The sequence below is a fragment of the Haliaeetus albicilla genome, chromosome 9 (genome assembly GCF_947461875.1).
Source record: "Haliaeetus albicilla chromosome 9, bHalAlb1.1, whole genome shotgun sequence".
Classification (NCBI taxonomy): Eukaryota; Metazoa; Chordata; class Aves; order Accipitriformes; family Accipitridae; genus Haliaeetus; species Haliaeetus albicilla.
In genome coordinates, this window is record NC_091491.1 from 2,232,688 (window position 1) to 2,258,163 (window position 25,476).

Below are 25,476 nucleotides of genomic sequence, written 5' to 3' on the forward strand. Positions count from 1 at the left end.
GTTCGGGACAGGAGGGCCTGCGGGGGCACGCAGGGAACGAGGCCCGCTGCTGCCGGTACGGCCCGCCCGGCCGCGGCGGACGGGGTTAAGGGGGCGCGGGGGACCGCGCCAACAGAGGCTGGGGGGGGGCGAGGGGGGAAGAGGGGCGGGGGGCGTGTGTGTGAGGGAGCCCAGCCAGCAGCAACTCCCCCGCGGCGGGAGCCAGTGGGCGCGCCGCGGAGCGGCGCGCCGTCTGCTCAGGCCATAGGCATCTCCTCATTGGGCACGCCCCTCTCTCCCTGCCTGATTGGTCACGCCCCCCCGCCGCGTTTCTCCCGGGAGCCAATGGAAGCGGCGCAAGGGCCGGGCCCGGGAGGGGCGGGGTTAGAGGTGGCTGACCCGAGGTAACCTCCTCGCATCACACCACCGCGGCGGCGGAGCCGTTCGCGGGGCGGGGGGGGTGGTGGGGGGAGAGGGGGCGTGGCCGCGCCGTGAATGGGGGGGCCGCGCCGCACCCCCGCCAGCTCCGCTGCCCAGCGCCAGGCCGGGGGCCCGCCGCGCCTCCGCAGCACCCGGCACCCTGAGGTGAGCGTCCCGGTGGCGGCGGCGGGGCTCGGGAGCCCGCGGCGTGGGGGGGGGACCGGGGGGGAGTCTGTGGGCGCGGGGCTGGGCGGGCCCGGGCCCGCGGGAGCGCGGGCCGCGCCGCGCCGCCGGCTTTTGTCAGCGCCGCGCTGGGCGCGGTGCTCGGGGGTCCGCCGGCGCCCCGGTTCCGCTCTTCGGCCGGGGAGCGGTCCCGCTCCGCCCGCATGCGGAGGGCGGGAAGGAGGGTTTCTCAGCCGCGGAGGGGGGGAATCCGGCGCGGAGCCGGTTCCTGCCGACCGGAAGCGCCGGGCGGTTTCCTGCCGGTGCCTCGCCGCTGACCCGCGGCGGAGCGAGGTCTGGTGGGGTGCCGGAGAGCCCGCCGTGTCGCACCGGGGGCGGCTGGTTCCCGTGCGCTACCGCTGCTGCTGCTCTGGTCACTCTTGTGGCCTCCCCGGTTCGCCCCGTGTCCCCCCCCCAGCTCTCGGCGGAGCTGGTGGTCGCGGTAGCGGCTGCTCCGGCAACGGAACAAGAAGTTGGTTGTGGGTTTGCCTCGTGCGAGTGAGTGAATTCGGGAAAAAAAAAATCAAATCGAGTGTGTTGGAGCCACCAAATCAGCGTAGGACTAGAGCATGAGGCGCTTGCTTGGCCAGCTTTGGCATCCGTCTTCTCCGTTGTCATCCTTCCACCCATCTCTGATGGGATTTCGAGATCTCAAGGGAAGAGTTTGGGGCCTGGTTTTTCCGAGGGGCCGAAGGGAGCCCTGGGAATGCCTTCTGGAAGGTGCTGCGGGGCGCTTGAAATAATAAAGTTGTAAAAGCAGATTTGCAGAACAAACCACGTTGTTACTCTCGCCTTGCCTTTCGTGGTGCCTCTTAAATCTTCCTGAGAAAGTTTTAAAATGAAATATACCAAAAAATCCAAAGTAAAATTGTAGTCTGTTCCAATTTAGCAGCCTGTGAATATTCAGCAAACCATCTGAGTTACGACCAGTTCTCTCAAAGACAATGGGATTTAGACACAGTCTCGAGTGTTTTAGCAAACTAGCAGAGCTGTAAATATAGGCTCTTTTTATGTTCTTTCTGGAAGCGACACAGACATATTTTACCTGAGGAAACCTAGGAAGCATGTGTTCCACTTGTATATTTAGCTTTATGTGTCTAATGTTGATACAGGAAATCTGAAAACTAACTAACTAGAACTTCTAACCTGTGGATATATAGTTTGTGAAGTACCTTTAAATACATTAGAACCAAAAGAACTTTGCAAGGTATTTGATAGTTGCTGAGAACATTTTGGGATAGGAAGTGAAGCAATGCACAGTTATTAACCAGGAGGCATGGCTCAGGCGGAGCGGAGTTTGAATCCTGGCCCACTGGTTGTGTAGAGATACAGCCTGGCGAAGTTTTGAGACTGAGCGAGTCTTAAAATGCAGCGGCAGCTGGCCTGATAGAACTCGGGCAAGGAGCTCTGCAGGTAAATGGTTTGATGCTTGGTGGCCCGTCTTGGCGGAAAAATCATCCCTTTGACCTCTCCTGATCTGGAAACTCGCTTCCAGTCCTGGTATTGGTGAGCATGTTGCTGATTTTTTTGTGTTCAGTAAAAGCAATTAAGTAGTCAACTTGTTACACAGATACCATCTATTTTTACTTTGTTTTTACCTTTTTCGTTCCTTTGTTTTCTATTACCTGTGTTCATTCAGTTAGGGTGGTGAAAGTACACATGTTCGTTTCATTGTTCTAAAATTATTTGTGCTGATTAGCAATACCACAGATCCCTGGGCTTTAAACAGGAGACGTTTAAATAAAACTAGCTTTGTTAATTTCCTTTTTATTTGACTCACCAATATTGTCGAGGTGCTATTCTAAGTCTCATTTTCACTGAAATAATAATGTTCTTTTCAGTAGTGTAATTGTATTCAGAATGGGGTGGTTTGAAAATAAATAGAAGCTTCATTTCCAACTGACATTATGTAAGTTTCATGCCTGGGTGTATTTTACAATAATAAAAATGAACTTAAAGAGAAACTGTTATAAAAACTGAGGAAGCCTAATATTTTTATATGTGCATAAAAACTTACGAAGTCTAATATTTTTATATGTGCATTTCGCTGTCAAGCCAAAAATTTTACTAATGATAGTAGTAGAGCTGTGGAGAAGTTGCACCTCAGGCAAAACAAGATACGTTAGTTTTTGAATTTGGATTGCCGAGTTTTCATTGCTTGTAGCGTGAACACAGTTTGGATCTTAAATACCTTGATATCTGCAGAGCTGGGGAGTTATGAAAGTGCTGTGTGTCTTCAGACCTCTAATGTGAGCTGATTTCTTCAGGATGGGGGAGGACAGCATGGCTCGGGTTCTGTAAAGATTCAGCTGTGATTAAACATATTTATGTAACTGAGCAGGCCCAGAGTGCATGATGTTGCCTGTTCTTAAGTCTTTGCAGGATCTCATTCTCAATTTATATCCTTCTGTAACTTAAGAGTTTTTTTAGCAAAAATTTTTCTCTCTGCAAAAGTTAGCCTGTTTGACAGGATATTGACACCTGCAAAAATAAGTGTAGGGGCTGTATATAGTTAAGGATCCAGATAATTTTGGTTTTTAGGGTCTAGTTCAACATTATTAAAACAAACAGTTCATCTGCTAAGGTTCGTGGTATACGAACGTTGTCTTGGTGGTCACCTGAATTCAAGATGCTCATTAGAAATGGTGGCAGTTACTCTTCAGACAGCGAATACAATAGGCAGAGGTTTGGTGAGACTTGTGCATTCTGTTTGCAGCATTGAAAGCAAAAGGCTTCTGTGAGGAGATCTCTGAGAAAGTCCAGCTTTTATTTGGCCCCAGACAATGCTGAAATTAATTTAAATATGAATAATGAATTTTAGCATGCTGAGAACAAGCTGAGCTTGTGTCTAATTCAATGCAATGTTGAGTTACCAGCCGATTGCAAAACATTGGCGGAACTCATGACTTTGGGACTGGACTACAAGGGGTTGGAAGTGCATTGGTAAATGGACTTGCATGGGGCTTCATGGATAGCTAACTGCTTTTTTACTGAGTTGTACAAACAAGATGTTTGAGTCGAGTTGTTTGAGCATGCCGTTGGGGATCAGGAGCCTTGGCATTGGTTTGGTGCTTTCTCATGGAGTATTTGAGTGAAATGTTTCACTGCCTGTTCTTCTGTTTCCTTCTCTGCTTAGAAAAAAATTGGCCTCAAAACTTGCCTATTAATGTATAAGTTCTTCAAATTAGAAAAAGTTGTTCTTCGTTAAGAAAGGATTGAAGTTAGTTTGGCTGTATCCCAGATTCTTCAGCGCTGATAGTTGTGCCAACAGTAAATCTGTCTGGATGAAATTCTCTAGCAGTGATCTGATACCAGGATAAATATACACATAAATATTGTCTTCGTGTTTATATGCACAAACAAAATTTGATTAAACTTTGTGCTATCTGAGCTCTAAGTCCTGCCCAAGCACCTCAGTTAAAGCAATCTTCCTGTATGGCTTTAGTTTCTGCACATCAAAGATGGGTATGCAGACTTTACAGTCAGGCTTGCCCTTCTTGTCCATCTCTAGCCTCAGAAAAAAGAGATCAATCCACCCTTTTAATGCCTGTGTCAGACAAGTATTTGTGGCTTTTCAGTCATAAAATGGTTAAGTACGTCTCTGTAAAATGAACTGCCTGTGGCCCCAGTGAAACTGGAGTTTGTGGGAGTAGTGATGTCAACACAGGGTTTGATCTAAATAATTCAGTCAAGTACCTTCATGGTAGAAGTACATAAGCCAGTTGGATCGGTTTTTAATTCTGAGATGCTGATGAAAAGAAAGAGCATGGTGTTTAAAGATTGCACTGTCTATAAATTCCTTGTCTGTGCTCTAATTAAAACTATGATCATGTCCTATTTGTGTTATAACATGGTCCAGTTTTGCTTGTGTACCGGATGAAAGCTGTCATGTTCATATCAAATCAATTATGCTGCATCCCTGTACTTGGCATAGCATAGCTATAATTAGCAGGACTGATGAGGTTTTGGCACTGGTTTAGGATGTCAGTGTGGTGTGAGAGTTAAGGGTATCAAAATAGACTTTTCTGCATAGTGAAGTAGCTGTTGGGAGAATGGGGCCCTGAGATAAAAGTCCCCTTGTCTCATCCTTGTCTGTATTGCTGTATCACAGTTTGTTTTACAGGTAAACTGTTGGGTGTTTTTACGTAAAAATATCATATGTCAACTGTGTCTTCTAGCCACCAGTTTTTCATGAGATTTTCAGTTATCATTGGGATTTTCTCCTGGCCATCAAATTCAGCTGAAATCAGCCAGCAGATTCAGAAGCTGACAGAGAAAAAAAGCTAGGCTTAAGTAGATAGCAGTGGCACAAAGCATAGTTTCTTTTAGGAACAGAACCGAAATATATGTGAGATGATCAGGTGTGTGCTAACACATTGCTCGGAAGTTGCCAGAACGATTAACTAGCAGGAGGTGCCACCGCTTGACTTGGACGTTGCAGGTTCAGTTCCCGGTTTACTCTGTGACTTGGAGCAAGTGATCTAGTCTGTTTTGTACCTGTGTTTTTTTCATGACAGTTTTGTGTTCAAAGATTCACATAGTTGGGAAAACACACAGGGTATTCTTCATAATAATAATATTTACTTGTTAATTCTTTTTCAGTTCATTTTGGAAGTGGATAACTGCTCAGGTTGCAAGAATAACAAGAGGTTAGTGCATTCCTAATTTTATAATGATGTGATTTCCCGCTGTGTGTTGTTATCATGTAAGTGCATCAAAGTCAGGCAGAGCAGGTCGTATCAAATGTTTATTCCCCATCCCACCTGTCTTTGTGCTGTGAGGTGCTCCTTTGTTTCCTCAGTTGTAATTATTACTTTTTTTAATTTTGAAGAAAATGCATTCATTCCCTGTTGGAACAACGCCGAATTTTTGATACTCAGAGTTCCCTGTATTAAGAGATTCTTCTCTATGTAATGATCTTTTTAATGGAAAATGGAGACCTGAACTTCTGTGTTTTCCTCTGACAATTATTAAGTCATGCTGCTAAGTTTCAGTATATTACCATAAAGCAGATACTGTCCCCTAATTGACATGGATGATCTGGGACCAAGAGGTTAAAGTCAGGGTGAAGTTACGGAAGATGGCTGAGCCAGTCTGACTGCTCACTGCTGCCAAAAAGGGAAGGTTTTACTTCTGTCCCCATCATTCCTTACCAGTTATCTTCCCATCTGCTCCCTTTGTTGCTCCAATTCCACTTGCTAACCTTGCAGGAAATTACCTTGTTTTGTTGGTTATGGTTCTGATGATTTTGTTGAATCAGATCAGAGAGGGGTCTGGAAAGCACCAGAGCTGGTGGGTAGTAGGCAATGTGAACACACAGCTGGGGTAGAGAAGGGAAGAGGTAGGTATGAATGGAGTGAGACTGTTCCCTTTTACATTGGTGGGTTGTCAGATTTGTTAAAGTCATCCTGGTGGTGACTTACCCTCAGACTTGAATGAGCTTTGAAGATTGAAGTCTTCCTAAAGCTTGATCTTTTCAGGTTAAGGATAAAGCAGATGGCACAACAGTATGTGGAAGAAGCTTAAAATTAATTGCTGCTGATGTTATACCTGTTATGTGTATTGAGAACTCCTAGAGAATCGTTTTTTTATAAGATATTCAGTTAATCCTATAGTTGTTCCAGAGTCTGTGGATGCTTCTTTAAGTGAAAACTTGAAAATTACTCACTTTGCCTCAGTTGAAACTTTTCGTGCCATTAAGGCCAAAGGTAGCAATTCTGGATTGAGATGTGTTTGAGCTCTTGGCGTAGGAAGCTGAGATTATGTTTTAGGGAAGCAAACTGTATGTTCAGCCCATTCTTTTTCTCTTGCCCAAGTGTCTGCTGTTGCCCCAAAATTGGAGGTGGCCTCATGTGCTGAACAGGTCTGAGGTCTTGCATAGCCCCACGTGGCTGGCAGGCTGCTGGCCAGTATGCTGTATCTGCTCCCCAGTGTTTGGTAGATCAGCTCAGATTCCTAGAAGAATCCTAAGAAACATGAAGTCTTCTGAAAAAATATAAGAGATAACGTGTCTTGCACCTGGCAAGGGCTGGGAAAAGGGTGTTTTTGACCAATCAAATCCATCATTTGAATAGCCATAAATAATGCTATGTGCAGTACCTAGCACAATGAGTCCCAGTGTTCAGATGCTGTTGAAATAGAAATTTTTAATCCCAGAATCACAGAATGGCTGAGATTGGAAGGGCCTCTGGAGATCATCTAGTCTAACCCCCTGCTTAAGCAGGATCATCTAGAGCAGGTTGCCAAGGACCATGTCTAGTCAGGTTTTAAATGTCACCAATAATTATCTAGCCAAAGAATAATAGTAAAATAAAAATTTTGGATTTCTAGTCATGCATTTGTATGTGATTTTTTTTGTTTTTTTTCCTTTAAGTACCTACTGCAGCTTTGTCTAAACTAGCAGGTTCTGCAACAGATCAGAACGACCAGCTGCTTTGACCTTACAGTCCTTTTGCAAACAGAAAAGTCAATGATTATAGCAGAAGTAACTATTCTTGATCCTGGACTCCTATCTGGGTTCAGCTATGGTGTTTTAACATTGCATTTCCTATCAGAAGTGAACCTTCCTTTGTCCTCTTCTTTGTTCTGCAATAGCAGGTATTAACCTCAGGTATTGTTTTTTTGCTTTCTTTTGCCCCTTACAGTGCTGAGAGCCCAATTTGTAGGAGCCATGGAAGAGTCTTCCCAACCCACTAAATCCCTGGAGATGAACCCTCACTCTCGCTTTATTATTGGCTCTGTGTCAGAGGATAACTCAGAAGATGAGACAAGCTCCTTGGTGAAACTTGATCTGCTAGAGGAGAAAGAGAGGTCTTTGTCGCCTGTATCTGTCTGCTCGGATTCCCTTTCTGATCTAGGACTTTCTAATGCTCAAGATGGCCTGGCAAGCCATATGAGGTAGGGATAAAATAGTACTCAGATTCAGTCTTCGGTCATCTTACCCCATCTATTCCAAAGATAACACAAAGGTTCAACTTTATATCCAGGTTTGGCCTCAAATGTTTTAGTTGTGCCAAGACATCTTCCAGCATTCTGTTTCAAAATGACCTCTTGTATGTTTATCTGTATCAAAACCTTCTGTTTTCCATTGGTTTTAATGAAATACCTGTGCCTAAATTCCTTAAGCACCTTTCAGACATCTCAGTTGTTGAGTGTTGTGGTGGGCTTGCTTATACTGCCTGTCTCTTGTCCCGGCTTTCAGAAAATTGATATGTGCTGACGGAGATCTTCAAAGTTTTCACTTGTGTGTGTTTTAGATGGGCCGTGTTTGTTGAGAACAAGGACGTTATTTGCTTATTTTGTCTTGTATGGAATTTGCTGCTTTATATGTAGCCAAAGAATTGGAAGGACCCCTGGGTAAGATAATAACTCCGTATCACTTGGAATGTTTTTTTGTTTTGGATAGAGAAAATTTTGTTGATAGTTAAAGAAAAGGTTGGTGTCCTGCGGAGTGGTGATAAGCCAAGACTTGCAGCTCAGGAAGATGATGGTCTCACGGCTGGTGGAAGGGCTGCTTCACTCCTAATTCTTTGTGGCTCAAATGAGCTATGAAGTTGGGCTTTTGAGATTGTGGTGTTAATGTTTCCTTGTCAAAAGGCCCCTTTATTTTTATGGTGTTGCTGATTTGCATACCACTAGCGGGATGTGCCCATGGGATTTCTCTGTTGTAGGCTAGGTATCTTATACTTTTCAGTGTGTGTACAGATCATAGTTCCTCGGTGTCTGATCAGTCTTTTTTCACTCTTCTATGTCCCCTTCATTTGTTTCCCACATTCCAGGAGGTCTGGTGCCCAGGCCTGTACACAGGACTGTACGTGAGGCCGCCTCAGTGCTGGGTAGAGTGAGGAGGTATTGTACATGAGGAGCAGCAGTCCATGAACAGTCACCACACTGAATATTGATAAAGTTATCTTTTACTAGGTGTAATATTTGCACTTGTCACTACTGAATTGCAGCAGCTCATTTCAGGTTATTTTCTCACCTCGTCAAATTCCTTTAGAAATAGATTCTTGATTCGGAAGTATTTTCAGTCATTCCTAGTTTGATGGTAAGCTCATAACTGATAAATTAAAAAAGAAAATGTTAACCAGTTTTGGTGTTGGAATGGATCCTTACCAAAGCTTCACTTCTTACATCCTTCCAGTTTAACAGAACAGTTGTTCACCATTGCCTGAATTTCCGAGTACCTTGCAGTTGTTTAACATATACTTGTTCTATTTATGAAAACGTAATTTTGGACAGTGTTAAAAATCTTCCTAACATCCAAATTTACTGCAGCAATTGACAGTCCCCTGTTTGCAAACCTTTTTAGCATGTAAGGAAGGAAATGCATTTTTGTTTAGGAAAGATTTGTCCTTGACATCTTCCAGCTGGATGTAACTTCCTACCTTTTTGTCTGCTAGTTCCTTACAAATAGGTTTGTGACTGTTCTGGTGCCTTTCAGCCACTAGTTCTCCCAGCAGATCCTCCCAGTGGTCAGAACCAAATCTAGAAGAGCTTCCTCTTAAGCTGCTCTTTCTGCCTGCCTTTTTAAAAGGTGTCATCCCATTCCAGGAACATACAGGACAGTCTGAATCCCACTATTGTTTTTACTGAACAATCCCTCACTACCTTTACTTTGTTGCTTTTGAAGAAACGGTTGGTTCCAAAAAGGCTTCTGGCTTTTACTGACCAGTAGTAGATATTTATATGACCAGCTAATCCTTTTAGCTTGATCTTCTGTTTTGCTGGTTTCTTTGCTTGCACAGATTGAGGATTTTTCATCTGTCCTTTTATTGGTGGTTCCCTTCCCAATTTAGGGAGACATTCTCTGAAAATAAATAGTAGCAGACTCTTTGGGTTAGGGCACAAGGGGGATAGTAGTCCATACTTTACAGAGTTGTTATGGTCATACTGATGGATATGTTTAGCCAGCTGGTGCTAATATAACAGTTACAAAATCTTAAAGCAAATTTAAAGGAGATTACTGTTCCAAAGACTGCCAGCTGTAATACTTTGGCAGCACAAAAGGTAAGTTTGAAGCAGGAAAAGATCTAGCCCTGTAACTATATATCTTTTAGGAACAGAAGAAACTGGATGAACACACAACTGTTAGTGTGGAAAAGACAATAGGAGAGCAAGAAAATCAAGCAACTTCTAGGACACTGCCTGGCATCAGAGAGCTAAAATGCAATAGGTGTGCAACCTTGAGCACCTCTGTTGTAACTTGCTTACTTTGGCACTCTCTTTTGAGGGTACTTGACTTTCAGTTAAATTGGAGAGAAATGCCAATTCAAATAAAAAAAGTTACAGCATTATAGGCTGTTTTTCTAAGATAAAGTAAGATGAATTGAAACAGTTTTCAAGGATGGTAGTCTCTTTCATCAAAAGATTTCCAAATAATGTTTACAGATGGAGAAACTGAGACAAAGACAAGTTCAACAACTTGCCTGAAGTCACTCTGTGACAGTGAATTAATGAAACACAGGTATTCTTGCTTCCAGCTTCCTCTTGGTAGTTACAAAGGTACAACACTTTCTGAAGTGACAAAGATAAATTCATGGGGAGTTCTGTACGGTTTGACTAATGGGTCAAACAAGGACCAGGTCCAAGGGAGCATATCTTTTTGAAGAAGTTGCCAAAAATCTTTCCATTTGCCGGTTAGTTTCACACAGGAAATTTTGGTCAGCTAAAGCTAGAGATAAGCTTGTATTTGAGGTGAGGGGCTTTGCTGCAGAGAAGTCCTTCTCAGGGAACAATTATGTCTAAAATCCAGAATTTAGTCATCTGAAAAAGGGTTTGTGACTGTACCTGAACTATCCTTTTACTTCTTCATAGAGCCTGTCAGGTAGTAAGTCAGTTGCTCTGATAGCTAGAGAAAAGAGATTTCTTCTTACAGCACAGGAGAGCTAGAAAGTAGTGTTGTCAGCCATCTAATCAAGTTGTTTTTTCCTCTCATACTCTAGGTCACTGAAGTTCAGACAGTACAGCTTTCTTTCTCCTCTAAACTCCATTTTGTTGCTTTGTGGAGGTTGACTGTAAGACTGTCTAATCCATCCTATAATATTCAGCGCCAGTGATTGTTTGTGGCTTTTGTGCAACAGCTGTTCCAGCCCTTATCTTGACATCCCAAGCAAATTTTCACCCCTCTGAGGAGCACTGTGTCAATATTAAAATGCCTTTGATAACTAGAAATGCTCTTCCTTGGTCATCAGCTCTCATAAACTGTCCTGTTTGTGCTATTTCATAGCAAACAAGCTCATTCTAGTAGAGGCCACATTAATTATCTTTGTGAAGGATGCTTGAGCCTCTGATGCCACGATGGGAGTCTCATGGCAGTTATGCCTCGCATCAAATCTGGTCATCCAAAAGCCTCTTTCCTGTAGTAACAGGCATTGCTGCTTCTCTCTTGCTCTTAGACGTAAGAGCAAAGTGACATCACGTTGCCAGTTCCTGAAGCACAGATGTTTCAGTAGACTGTTTGGCATATGTTCAGTACCTGAGGTCTGTAGGTCTCCTGCCTGAGCTGGAAAACATTGCTGAGAGCCTTATCATCTGACGGGGTTGTGATGTCTGATCGATATATCCTGACCCAGCTATGGGTAGTCCGTATGCCAACTCATGTTTCTTCACTGGAGCATGCGGAGTGTGTGTGTGTGCCATGTTGTTCCATCTATCACCTTATTGATCTTGTTAAGTGTTTATGCTGTTGCTAAAGACAGTTTTGCTGGGACAGGTTGTACAATAGAGGCTTCCATACCTCTAGAGATCTATGAAGACCTTTGATTGTGCCAGTTGGCTGCTACTACATAGGATTGAGAAAGCCATACTCTGATAATGAACTTTAAATTGGTGTGTGGAACATCAGTGCTTAACAGAAATTGTGTGTTGGAAGAGTAACCGTGGTGATTAAAATGTTCTGATTCTTTTCTTGCTTGTAGTTCTGGTTTATTTAAAGAGTATCAGTAATAAAAATCATGTAAATGCCCTCCTTTCTCTGTTAGTTATAGCATCTAACATTGAAAAGAGGTGTCTGTGAAGAAAATGCTCTACTTGTGTATAGTGTACATCAACAAAATTTACTCTTTGTTGCATTTTGCACCTTTAGATAATAAAACCATGCATACCATTTTTTCTTAAACTTTTTGCTTCCAGGCATAATTGTGTTGTCTTTGAGTTCAGAAATTTCCATCACCACTTCCAAATGAAGGCAGTAGTCCTGTTGGGATACAGTTTTTGCTTGTAGTGTAGTGAGCTGTTAGACAGTTGCTATGCTCCTTTCTGAAGTTTTAGGGGTAGGTTAAGTTACTTCTCTATAAATGCCACTTGGAAAGTACTTTGGGTCTGTTTGTTTTGTTTAAAAAATTGTTCTTGACTATTGCTAAATTTAATTCCTAGCTTCAAAGATGGTATCTTGTATCAAATTCTTGTTTAAAATAGAATAAATCCTGCATGTCTTCTTGTATTTATACATCAGGGCTCTGGTTTCATAAGCAATGAAATGGGTGTACAAGGTCACCTGACAATCCACTTGCATCAGCTGAAAGCCAAATTTTTGGAAGTAGCTCAGCTGTTGCTCCTGACATTAAGCCCACAGAGACTTTAGCACTGAGCACCTAACACTATTTGGACTTCTCAGTAAATAGTCTCAATAAATTATTGAGATGCTTAAGAAGAACTAATCATCTATTAAAGTAATTTTGGAAGAATGCCTCAATTCTAGACTGGACAGTAGTGTGTTGAGTACACCCAGCCTGGCACTGGGACAGGGTGCCTGCTTAGAAACCAGTCGTGGAGTGATTGCACAGAGTACTAAAAGTAATAAAGGATCCTTTTGAGCTTGTTCTGAATTTAAAAAAATTCCGTTCCAGTCCAACTGTTTGTGGTTAGGAGTTTACACTATAGAGCATTGATTTTGTAAAATTATAAGTGCCACTGTAATTTTATGCACAAATGGGTGCATAGAAGTACAAGTATGCTTTAGTGTCTGCAAGGCTGATGCTTTCAGTGCCACATCCGAGGCTGGTCCAGCTGCATCAAAAAGGATTTCTCCTTTGCTGAACTGATTCCTTCCCGTTGCAGGCTTTCTGCATCATCCTGGCTGTGGGGCCGCTGCTGGAGTTGAAGGCTCCTCCTCTTGCTCTGCTGTCTGTGCTATCAGTTGCCATGGTGCTGCTGAGGTTTTTGTGGAGGGTGACTTGCATGGGTTTGCATCTGAGGGACCAGAAGGCCGTTAATGAAACTGGAATTGCATGCTGCTTCCTGAGACATTTTCCTTTGCATGTGATCAATTGCTGTTGGCTCGGCAGATAGGGGAGTGTGATAATGTTGCATATTTCTGCAAGTTACTGAAATAAAGCTATGCATCTTCAAGGAACCCCTGCCAAAACAGAGGATTTAGTTCCTTTTTGTTGCCAGTACTGCCAGTGAGTGATGTTGTGATTTATGTTTTGAACTTCATCCACCTGGAGTGAAAAGTTGAATTTCCTCCTGTATCTGTTGAAAAAGGAGAAGCTTGTACGGTGTTTTGGATTCGTAGTTGTTTCTGGTTATGCTGATAACCTGTGAATTATAACTTTTTTCTTCTCTGGAAGCTACTGTTCAGTGAACAAATACACTTTAAAGGACCTTTCGTCTGCATACCTCTCAAAAGTAGCAATCTTATTTTAGTGTAACAGATATTTTACTCCCTTTGACCTCAGTTAACAGGAAACTTCATCTCTAAAGTCAGGAATTTCTAGGGAGATTTTGCAAAGATTAGCTGGCTGAGGTATCACAGCGGTGACAGTGTCTCCTACTTCCTTACTTATCTGATATTTTTAACTGAAAAGATAACAAAGTATATTTTTGTCCCTATCAGAAAACTTTAGGGCCCCCTCCTGTATTTTGCCAAGTGCCCTCGCTTTTCACCCAGATTGGGACATGTGGCAAAGGCATTCAAAAACAAGTGCTTTTGAAGAATCCCCTCACAGCCTAGTGTTTGTCTTTTCAGTGGCTGCAGGAGAAGCTGTCAATGAATGTAGGCTTGCAACAAATCTGGGAAAAGAGGAAGTGTCATTAAACCTGTTGTAGGTAGGGAAGGCAAAGAATCTCCAGGCTAGGGAATAACTTGGATCTCTTGACTCTGTATCATAACTCTAAGACTAGTAGCTGAAATGGGCTTGCACCATCTTTCTGTACAGGATTCTCTTATGCTAGGCAAAACCTCTTTCAGTGATAAATTGTATGTAAAACTCCCTCACCTACCCCTTTAATTCTGGTTGTTAAAAAACTTGGATTCTCTCATTCATGCAGATAGATCAGTTCAACAGTTGAACTTTGTCAAAAAGCACTGGCAGGCTCCTTGCCAAAGGCTTCAATTCTGCTCTCTTCTCAGTTGCAGAACTGTATTACTGTTGTTGTTATGAACTTTTGTCTTGGTGGCAGGGCTTGACCTGGAGAGCATTAGGCTGTTGCTCCAGGAACATGTGAAATTTTGTACTTAATGAGGATGTAAAAGTAAAGATCTTTCAGTACTTTGTGATTTTAGGAACTGGAGTACGGATATCAATTTGATTTTAATTTGGCTATTTATTTGGATTGACATTTAGATTTACTGGGTATTTTTGAGGGGTGAAAATTCGGTGCCATGGATCTAAGTGGGAAGGGCATGATGGAGAAATGGGTTCTGAAAGATAAATTTGAAGGAAAAGGAAGGGGCTTGCAGCGTGCAGGAGGCTAGAGGTTTGTTGAGCATGAAAGTCATAAAGTTGAGCGCAGAATACCTTGGAAGGAACAGTCAGAGGGAATGGGGTATGTTGAAGAGCCTCAGGAGTGAAGTGGTTTTGTTCATAGTACATAAGAGGGTGTGATCCGGAGGAGCTCAGTGATCTTTAAATCATCAGGTTCCCCCCCATGATAACAGCTGTGATGTTACTTTGGAACTTGCAAGGAACACCAGTGATTTGGTGTGTGCATCTTGTGCGTATGGCCCAGTTTAAAATGCATACAGCATGGCAGATAAAAAGCCAGATAAGTGGTTTAGGAAAAGAAAATACCTGACCAACAAGTGTCTCAGCACTTAAAATCTGCATACATTGCGGCTGTTGGTACTTGTTTATTTGAGAGGAATCCTAGCAGCTCGTGCCAGTTTGGGCTCTGTAGTTCTGGAACCAAAGTTACTGCTTTAGGCTAAACGCCTGCCTTGATGGCTGTTCAAAATCTGTATTAGCATGGCAGTGAAGTTATTTAGCCAGGGAGTAGGGAGAGTGCTGTTTTTGTTTTTTATCCTGCATCCTTTGTTTAATTTCCTGAAATCCTTAGGCTCAATCCTTTGTCAGAGCTGAGTCGAGTTTCTTTTTTTTTTTGATTTATAGGTTGAAGCACTGATTTCCGGCAGTGTCTGTATTCAAGCCAACTGTTCTGTCTCTTTAAAATCGCAGGCAAAAACTGTCTTTGAATAAGTCCAGATTGCTGCCTCCCAGTGCCTCTTACCCAAGACATAGTGAACCATTTACTCCAGCTGCAGAATTCTGCGTGGCTTGCTGGACTACATATATGCTTGCTCTTTCTCTCTGGCTTTTTGTGAAATAGGTTGCAAGGGCAGATCTAAAACTGGAGCAGATCTTACAGATGCTTCAACTGGCTTGAGTCTTATCACCAGATCAGATACATGTTCACATCAGCGTTTACATATTTACAAAACATAAAGCCCAAATTGATGATGAGAGCTGCCTTCCCTTCACACCCTTTACAGGCCAAATCCGGAGGCGGGGGGGGAATCCTTTCTCGGGGGGTGTGTGTGTGTATGTGCTGCAGTCTCCTTAAGGCTGCCTTTCAAACAAGCCAGCTAATGCATCACTGCCTTTGGAATAAACTGCTACGTCACTGATAGCACTTGGCATGTTACAGTGCTGGGATCAATGCAGGCTCCTAGCTGCGATGTGCGTCAGGTATGTGTCTGTAATGAATGCTTTTTTTCTTGGAGGCTAGAACAGAAGAGAACCGCGCAGGCTTTCCTTTTGTCTTAACAGCAGGCCTAGGGTCTAAATAGGGGGATGGTTTTCATATGATGTTTGCCATTTGGGTTCTGAGTAGTATTCTGTTTAGGAAATGAGCTTTGTAGAGTGTGTGTGTGTGTTTGATGGTAAGTATTGTATCAGAACGACACATCCTTGTGTGGCTTATTTTTGTAGGGATGTTGCAGCAGATCGTGTCCATTGATTTCATAGCAGTGAATTCAGCTGGTAGAAGGCACGATGAATAACTTAACCAACGCTGAAGCTGCTCTTCTACCATTGAGCTGTGTGTACAAATGTAGGATTTGTTTCCTTGCAGCTACAATGGTCAGAAACTGGTTGGATTGGGGGCTGTGGGTGGGTTTTTTTGGAGCACAGGCAAGTATTTGGGAAGCTGTTTTCACAGAACCTGAAAAATAAAATTTCAGTTGTACTGTGTATAAATTTTAATCTTGAATCAGAATCAAATACTAAGGAAATCTAATGGAACCATAGATTATGCAATTGTTTTATTTTGAAAATGATGGAATATACCATTTTCTACATGAAATACATATCCAGTAGAGTCTCTGAATGTCATTTGGGTTTTCCTGGTCTTATGTAGTGATGATCAGAAGAGCAAGTGACACAGATTTTATCAAGCGGAGTCTGTAGGTTCGTGATTCTCTACCCTTATGATGGCTTGTTTGGAACTGGTGAAATGGGTTTGTGGTAGCCTCCCTGCAGAGACGAAGGGAAGTAGGAGCCTGGAGAACCTGGGAGAGCAGACTTCTACGGCCGGAGTCATGCGTGCTGGGGTGTGGGAGGCAGGGACCCCGAGTTCGCTTTGGCAGGCTGGGAGTGGGGATCTGTACCACACCTGGGTAAGTGGTGTGGCAGGAGGCCTCTCAAGATAGAACCAGTGCTGGAAAATATTTCAAGACAAGTTGCTTTTTCTTACATACTTCTGTTTTAAAATGAATTAAATGGGAAATTTCTGGTGTATTTCACAGTTGGGTGGTTTGAGTAGTTCTTCAAAGAGGAGACAAAGGCTGACGTGAGAGAGGCATTTAGTTATTAGGTAGATATATAATGTTGGGGGTTTTTTGTTCATTTAAACTCTGTTCCTTCCCTGGTATCTCTTGTCTCTGTTGTCTGGTGAAGATTTATTTCCACTGTGACTGCCGCCTTCACTGCCACAGTGTGTCGCTGTCCCCTTTACCCTCCTGCTGACAATGCTTGAAGAAATTGGATCTGCACAGAATTGTTTGCCTGCACTTTATCAGACACATGGCACTTGCTGTTGGTCATGGCTCGTATCTCCTGTACTGTTTTTAGTTCCCTGTCTCCTGCAGTGACCTCACCTTGCCCTTCAGGGCTCAAGGTTGCATACTGTCATCATGTTAATGTGACACCTTTCCTCTGGGTACTTGTTGGTTTTTTTTTTTTTTTGAGTGATCCCCTTCTCGGTGATTGCATAGGGCTTTTGCTCAGCCTCTTGGAATGTGTGTGCATCATATAAAAGCTGTGCTTCCTGGATGTGGCCCTACACCAGGACAGACCCAAATGTTGTCTAATTTTAAAATGTAATCCAGTTGCTGTGTCTAGTTGCAGTCCAGGTTTGAACATCACTGTATTGCTGCGGTCATTGCCCTTGCTTATGCTTTCCCTACCCTGAAATTTGCAATTTATGTTTTTGCATGTGCTCGATATTGAGTAAACATTCTTCCTTTCTCCAGTGATGTTATTGGACCCTGCAGTACTGTAGCACTCTGCGTGTGAGGGTATTTATTCTTATAGCATCATGTCCATTTTATAGGTGGAGAAACAGAGGCACAGAAAACTTAAGTGACTTGTCCAGGGTCTCCCAGCTTCCAAGCTGATGTCCAGTGCAATCTGTTGTCTCATGTCTGGATCACCACTGCGCAATGTGTGCCTGTACAAACTGTGCTTCTGACTTTCTTCTCTGCAGCCCTGGAAATGCTTTCCTTGTCACCTCCCCACCCCTACTGAAAATCTGATATTAAATTCTACATGTTGATTGAATTCTTCAGGCAAATCGGCCCCTCGAGTTAGTTGCTCCTTTGCTCTCACAAAGCTAGCTGCTGAAGAGGTGCTCGCCTGCCGTTGTGCCGCCAGCGGTGCAGGGTTCTTCTGGATGCTGATGGAACATGTGGGGAAGCTCAGCAGTCTGCACTTCCTTGCGTGATCCCCTTTGTGGGAGCACAAACTGGGGCCGACCATTGCTGCGGAACAGCCACTGTGCATTGCGCGGGCTGCAGCGGCGGTGCTGTGTTAAGCCTGATTACGTAACCTGTAGATAATTTTCTCTCTTTCCTGATCAGCTGCTTTCCTCTGAATGCAGAAGAGGGAAGCTGCTACCCTCTCTGTGCATGCTGCGTCACAGAAGAGTGACTGAGAGAGAGGAGGGGTGGAAAGCAAGGGACAAAGGTTAAAAGATTGAAGCAGTCTGGGAAGTGCCACTGCTTTAAGGAGAACCGCATGAGTGCAAGAGGCTCTTTGCAGCTTTCTCCTGCTGGGTTTTGAGCTGCAGTATTGAAAAAAAAATAGCAGCAGCTACACTAGGCGAGTCATAAAGAAGCCTGAAATCTGTTAATTCCTTCACTGAGACAGCATGGAGGATTCTGCAGAGCAGAGTCAGGAAATGAGATATCACATGCTGCAAAGGTAAGAATTACAGATATGATTGTCTCCTCATAGCAGCAGCTGTCTTGGACTGAGGCAGTTGGGCACTCTGTACTGGGAATGCATACTGATATTTTTCCATGTTAATTGTATCCTCTGAAACCTCACCAGTTACTGTGAGGTATCTGTGCATGCAGTCTGTAAGAAAGATGCCAGAATACATCTTAGCTGGGGAATCAGTGTTAAAAAAGTTTGAGATTCTGCACAACTACTAACCTCTGTAAACTCTGAGGGATAGATGAGCATTTTGAAAGTTCCTATGTAACAGAACACTGCAGTTGTAACCTGGTGATTAATAGGTATGACTGTTACTAACTCAGCATTTACTCTGTTTTGTTTAGAGCTCACCGTTCTTTCTTCCTTGCTGCCCAACTTCTACCTCATCTTACCTTGCAAAAAAAAAAAAAAAATCTTTCCTGTTTTGATTATAATGTACAGCCTGTGGTTATTAGTAAATAAACTTAATGTTCTTGGTATGCTTACTGTCACAAATTAAACCGAACTATACTTGCTTATAAACAAGTGTTTGTGCATTTTTCTCAATGGTGAACCTGGTTTTGTTGACATTTTATCTGTAGCAGTATCTTTATGTGTGTAGTAATTTCAGCCTGGCAGGATAGTTCATATTCATACATGTTCACAGATTCTGACCCCAAGATTTTTATCTTTTTTCTATTTTTGTTGAGGCTGCTCTCAATAAACCTGCAATGAATAAAACATGTCTCACTTGTTGGACTGTGCTCCTTCCTTGCCATTGCATAGATTCTGAGCCTCTTTAAATACACAAATTTAGGAGAAATTCAACCTTAACTAGGCCTTTGCACTTTTTCTTGCCTGTTGGCTCCTGACCTTGAATTCCTGGGCTGAGGTTATCACAGAGCAGTTTGTGAACTCATGCTCATAGGGATGAGTTTTAAGTTGAATGACAATGTCTGTCTCTGAAAGTGCAGCTCCCTGGAAGAAGGGAAAGTACACAGGGGAAGAACCTCTGTACACTTAACTTGTTTTTATGCCCTTCTCTGGATATCAGCTAGCAGCAATTCTTTGAGACAAGTTACTAGACTGGATGTACTTTGGTCTGACCTAGTACAGCCATTTATATGTCCCAAAAGATCACTGGGAGATAGGCATCTGGTTTTTTAGCATGCTTTAAAATCACCATTTTGATCTTGTTTTTCCTGTTATCTTTACTTCTCCCACTCTTGGCTTCATGGATTGCTTCAAAGTCTCTTTCACTGTGCTTAGACAGGTTATCTTAGAACAGTTTTACTTCCCAGTTAAGCTCAACATTTGCAAGACTATAACTTGAAGTTCTTCAGTTCACCACCAGCATGGCCATTTGTCACGAGAATATCTCGCATGTGCAAGAGAAAGACTGATGTGTTAACACAGAACACAGGGTCTGAATTTCAAGTGCTGTAGATATACTTACTTGCTATTCTGGAAATCCTCACAAATTCAGGGTTGTGCCACAGTAGGATGTCACAGCCAAAGTGGATGGTGTGCGTGAAGGTGGAGAGGAAGGGAAGGGTCCACTCCATCCTATGCGTGGTAGATAAACATATCTTTATGGTCAGATCTGGGTACTGATCTTGCCTTGCCTGAAAGATTGCCTTTCATTCTAGTACAGTTCTTGATTGGTAATACCAGGATTTGGCATGCACCTTTTCGAACAGGTTGTGCTGGGTCAAGATCCTTTTTCTTAATGTGTACTGCAAGGCACAGCATAGTCTGTGTTAGCACCAAGATCCTTCATAGGAAAGCTGGGTAAGAGAAGAATCTGGATTTAAACCAGATACTAGCTACAGTTTGTTCAGGGCTTCTTTCATCAGCAAAGTTTTTAGTCAAAATACTGGTTTGTGGTGTTACTGTGCTTCTGATGAAGAGTTAAGGAGGGTCTGCATTCCAGATGGGTAAATCTTCATAGGCCATAACGTATTTATGAGGGAACGTGAAGGGCAATCTGTGTGTTTCCTCTCAGTCTGTCCCCAAGCACCTCTAACAGCAGCTATTCAAGCCAGGATGCTCCAGACCTCACATGGGGCAGTGAACCTCACAGGTACAGCTCTCAGGCTACCCGACCTTGGTGGCTGTGTTTATAAAAGGAGACCTCTAGATGCTGTGTGTGGTTTGGCTTGTCCTTGGGTTCGTTTTCCCTTCGTGCCCTCCCCCAGCAATTCCAGTTGCTTTCTGCTGCGTCTCTTCCCATTTCCCAGTGGAGTTGCTCAATGGCAGCAGCACTTGGGCAGCTGATTAAGCCAGAGGTTGCTGATGGTTTTCCATGGCCGAAGGGCAGCCAGCGGGGCCCGTGTGGCTCCTGGGGACAGATGCTGCCAGTTACACGGCTGCTTCAATGGCACTGACCCCCTGGGTTGCTGTTGGGTCTTGCCAAAGCATTGAGTATTTTTTTTAAATACCTTCCCAATATTCATCTCTTCTTCCTACAGAAAGGTTCTGTAATCCTATATGGTGGCAGGAGTAAGGACTTCAGTGTGTTTGTGGGAAAGGAACCCCTTAAGAAAAGCACACTATATACAGTAAGAAATATGGGTAAACTGTGGGGTGACCTGAGAGGTAAAGCTTCAGAGGGTATAAAATAAAAAGTATCTTGTTACTTTCCCAGCCATGCTGTACTATGGTAGACACACAATGTGAAGAGTAGGTCTTTGCTTTTCTATTGAGTTTCTTCTCACAATTTCAGCTTTGTAAATTTTAGCAAATCAAATCCTGCAGTGCTTGCAAAAGCAGAGGGTGGTTTATCCATGTGTTATTTCTGTGGAATCTGAAGCATAAGAAAGGGAAGCAACTGTCCCATTCCCACACGGAAAGACAGGGGCAGAGCACAGAGCTGATCTTGTAAGACACAAAACTGTCTTTCGCCATTTGCAGTAGAAGTATTGTGATTAATTTGTCCTCTAGCTCTCAGAACTTTTGAGGAAGATAGTAAAGACTGGATGATGGAAAATTCTTGGAAAATTATTTTCAGTAGCCAGTCACAGAGTCTTTCATTTGCACCTGGAGATTTATTTGCTGTGGTTCCCCAGTAGGATTTCCTTATGGAGTCTGATCTTAGTGACTTGTTTTACCGAAGCTGGAAAACATTGTTGTCATTTTCCAGCTCTCCTAGATGTATTGAAAGCAATGTGGTGGAGCATTGTTGTTCTGTGTTGGGCAGCAATATACACTGAACATATTTTTACCTATTTATATGTTAGCATAACTGGAATTTCTCCAGATGACCTGGTCTTTGCAGAGAGATAACTGAAAGGTAGTTAAAAAACAGAGTCATCTCTGTAAAAGCTGAGGACCAGGCTGTAGTGGTCTGGAGGCAAGGAGAGATTCTGCTTGTCTCCGTGGGGAATATGGTCAAGGGGAACTTTACGAATTATTCACACATCTTCTATTTGTGTACATCTGCACTGCCAAGTTGCTTTTTTCTGTCTCCCACAAATTTCCTTAGGCCCAGTATGTCTGGTTTACACCTTGTAAAGCAAGGCCGGGACAGGAAGAAAGTTGACGTGCAGCGGGATTTCACTGTGGCTTCTCCAGCAGAATTTGTTACTCGTTTTGGAGGGAATAAAGTTATTGAAAAGGTAAGTTACTGACCTTCTTGACTTTAGCGTATTGCATTTTGTTGCCTTCTCTTGAGCTATGACTTCTATGACTTTTCTCTATGTAAGGCTGTACATTGCAGATATCAAAATATTAATATTCCTGTACTTGAAAGTTGTACTTCTGCCTGTAATCCTTGTGCTTCCATTTTATTTTAGATGTGATAAATAAACATCCCATTGTTTTAGCTTAGTGTGACAGGAAAAAAAAAAATCTGAGTGAGCTAGAGCACTTCTGCTGATACAGAAGGATTTATAGACACATATAACAAAAGTAGACTGGAAAAAACACTAAGAAATGTATTTAAAAATACACAGTCATTTAATGGATGAGGTCTCTTCCTTTCAGGTATTGAAACTTTTAGCCACTCATTATGCCTATTCTCATGTGTCCTGCTCTCTAATCCAAACAAAGCATAACACATTAATATCTTTATGGTTGAGCAAGAGCCGTTTTCTAAATTGACTGATGGACCATTAAATGTTCTTGCTGAATTGAATGCTGGCTAACAAAACTGCACAGACCCAAAATTGGACAAAGAGTCTGCAGAGAAAAAAATGTTTTCATTATTGTTTAGTGTTTTGTGCTATTTAGACTCTATTTCATCCCTGCTTCTAATATACTCAGGTCCTGATAGCAAATAATGGCATTGCAGCAGTGAAATGCATGAGATCCATCCGGCGCTGGTCCTATGAGATGTTTCGAAATGAGCGGGCAATCAGATTTGTTGTCATGGTGACTCCTGAGGATCTGAAAGCAAATGCAGGTGAGTTGTAAAGACTAGTGAAGGTGCACAGCCTTCTTGCACAGACCTGTGTGGCCACAAGGACGCAAGAAGTTGAATGTATGTCTACTGCATCACGTAGCATTCTGTCAAGCAACACATTCTTCTGGGAGGAGATTAACTACTTCTAGTCCTGCAGATTTAGGGAGTTTTAGACCAAGTACCATTTATTAGATTTGCAATCTAAATGAGACTTTCTTTGTGTTTGCAGAGTATATTAAAATGGCAGATCACTATGTCCCGGTTCCAGGAGGACCGAACAACAACAACTATGCAAATGTGGAACTCATTCTTGATATTGCTAAGCGGATTCCAGTGCAGGTGAGAAGTGTCAAAGATAGTTTTCAAAACAGGAGGTAACACTAAGCAATCTTCTCTCCTTCAATAACAAGTTCTGTCTGGGGAAAAAGACAGGTCAAAGAAGTTGAAATTATAAACCTATACTAGCACCAAAAGGCCATGCATATTACAATGCAGTGGATTTCCCAATATGAGTATCTGTAAGAGGTAGAAGGTTCCTTTCACCTTTGCACTTCCCTGTGCTTAGTTCAACAGCTTGCTGCGGCAGGCTTCTTTGACTTGTCTACAAGATGCAAGATGCAAGCCCTTTAAACTAAACCTAGTGTGTAGTTCAGGAGGCTGGTCAGGCTTATGAATGTTATGAGGCTGTTTTCAACGAGGAAAAGAAAGACTTGAAGTATCTGCATGCTTTCTATCTCTGCTCACTTGCTTGTTTTACTAAAACAGAGTGAATTATGTTATTTTTCTTCTGCAGGCTGTATGGGCTGGCTGGGGCCATGCATCTGAGAACCCTAAACTACCCGAACTTCTCCACAAAAATGGGATTGCTTTCATGGGTGAGGTTATATATTTCTGACCTAATGTCTAGTCCTTATTTTAAGACGGATAGGTTTAGTGAGATAGAAAATCCTGAGTCTAAAAGAGAGTCATGAGGTATGGTTTACAAGTGCAAGACTGATGATGTGTTCTTTACAGTAGTCAGAGCAACAGACTATGCTGTCTAACGGTTTAGTCTGTTTCCAGTCATCGAGGTTAATGAAACTAGATCAGGTTTGGACACATGCTGGGAAATAGTTCCTGTATGGCAGAAGTGGCAAGTTCTCCAACATATCCTTGAATATTGTGAGATACAAAATCAGAAGAGATTCCTGTTAAAGTAGATTGTTTCAACAGCTGGTTAGCAGCGTAGTTAACCAAGTGCTGGAGATGTTTGATGTAGTAAGCCTCATCTCCTGAACCACATGGATCTGAATATTGGATAAGGTTTTGGACACATGTGTGTTTAAAACTAAAGATGGACTCGTGATAAAAGTCATGGTCTGAACCTAGCCTGGGGTTAGTTGTATCATGTTCTGACTTCTAGCAGATCTTTTTATCTGTAGTGTGTTGAGCCATAACCATGGAAATACTTCGGACCTTTGAAGAGGAGAGGATTTAAAAGCTGTATTTTAGTTCCAGTTTACATCTCTTTCCAGTCATACACTCCCGTGCAAACCACATTTCAAGTGAAATCGGGGCACTGAATTCGGGGCATTCCAGTAGCATGTGATACACACCCCTAAGTACTAGTACAGTTACTAGTATCTACCATCCCTTTGAGAGCAAACCCAGCTTGAGGACACATGGGCAGAGAGTGATGCTTGCAAGCTGAGTGTGCCAAGACTTCTTTAACAGGATGGGCACTTAACAAGCTATTATGATGTGTCTGTGGTTGCACTGCTGTAGTTTCAATTGCCTTTTCCTCCTTCTTGGTCAAAAGTACTCTAGTCTGTTTGCTTTTAGTTTCCTGGCTGATAGAGCTAATGCTCTCTGTTTCCGTTCAGAAATGTTGATTCATACTAGTTGAGATGTGGCATGCAGCAACCCTGCTAAAACTGTTTATTTATCCCTCTTACATGGAACCTAAATAAGACTTCTGGACATTTCCCTAATGTCTCATATCTCGTGTCTCTCTCATGCATTGTTTTTGCTCTTTACAGGTCCTCCAAGCCAAGCAATGTGGGCCTTAGGAGATAAAATTGCTTCTTCAATAGTGGCTCAGACTGCTGGCATTCCAACTCTTCCTTGGAGTGGCAGTGGTAAGGAGGAAATTGCCCTGTGTTTATCAAGATCATTCTGATCTTTTTTTCTTCAACACATCTAATCTTTAAGAAGTGTCTGTGCCCAAAAAGGTGTTCCGAGAGATGTTCCATCTATTTACGGTTTCAAATTTGTATTATCTGAGGCTTAGACATAGTGACTACGATATATATGGATATGTCAGGCAAAATTTACATGTTGTGTAACATGCTGTTAGTCTAACAGTACAGCTGTAGTATCTGGTATTTCTGCAGTCTCTACTTTTCTAACATATAGCATGTAGTTTTGGGGCACACAGCCAATACTCTGCTTCCATGGAAGCTCTCTGCAGTTTCAAAAAACTGTAAATAACAACCTGTTTTTCAGAATTGCAGAAGGTAAATGAAGGAGGATATAATTTGTTGGATGAAAAGATCTGCTCCCCAGAAAGCAGAAATGTCTGTTTACATTCTGCATTCTCTTTTTTAAATGCTTCCAGACAAGTTCCTTGTGAAACTATGACTGCTGTTTGTTTCACCAGTGTCTGACGTGTGAGTTCACACTGAGCCTTGCAGCAGAATGAGCTGAGAATAAGAAGATAATGCTTATGTTTCAGGTCTTCGAGTGGACTGGCAGGAAAATGATCTTCAGAAGCGTATCTTGAATGTTCCTCGGGAACTATATGAAAAAGGCTACGTGAAAGATGCAGATGATGGACTG

The 25,476-nt window shown here is 42.7% G+C and overlaps 1 protein-coding gene across 1 annotated transcript; it reads left to right on the forward strand.

Annotated features, from left to right (window-relative positions):
- Positions 1 to 478: 478 nt before the first annotated feature.
- LOC138686934 (acetyl-CoA carboxylase-like) lies at positions 479 to 25,476 on the forward strand (the record flags this gene model as incomplete). Its single annotated transcript, XM_069793024.1, has 9 exons — positions 479 to 564; positions 5,224 to 5,270; positions 7,266 to 7,518; positions 21,742 to 21,874; positions 22,521 to 22,659; positions 22,889 to 22,998; positions 23,453 to 23,534; positions 24,678 to 24,776; positions 25,373 to 25,476. Coding segments are annotated over exons 3-9 (894 nt in total), but the record flags the coding sequence as incomplete, so codon positions are not given.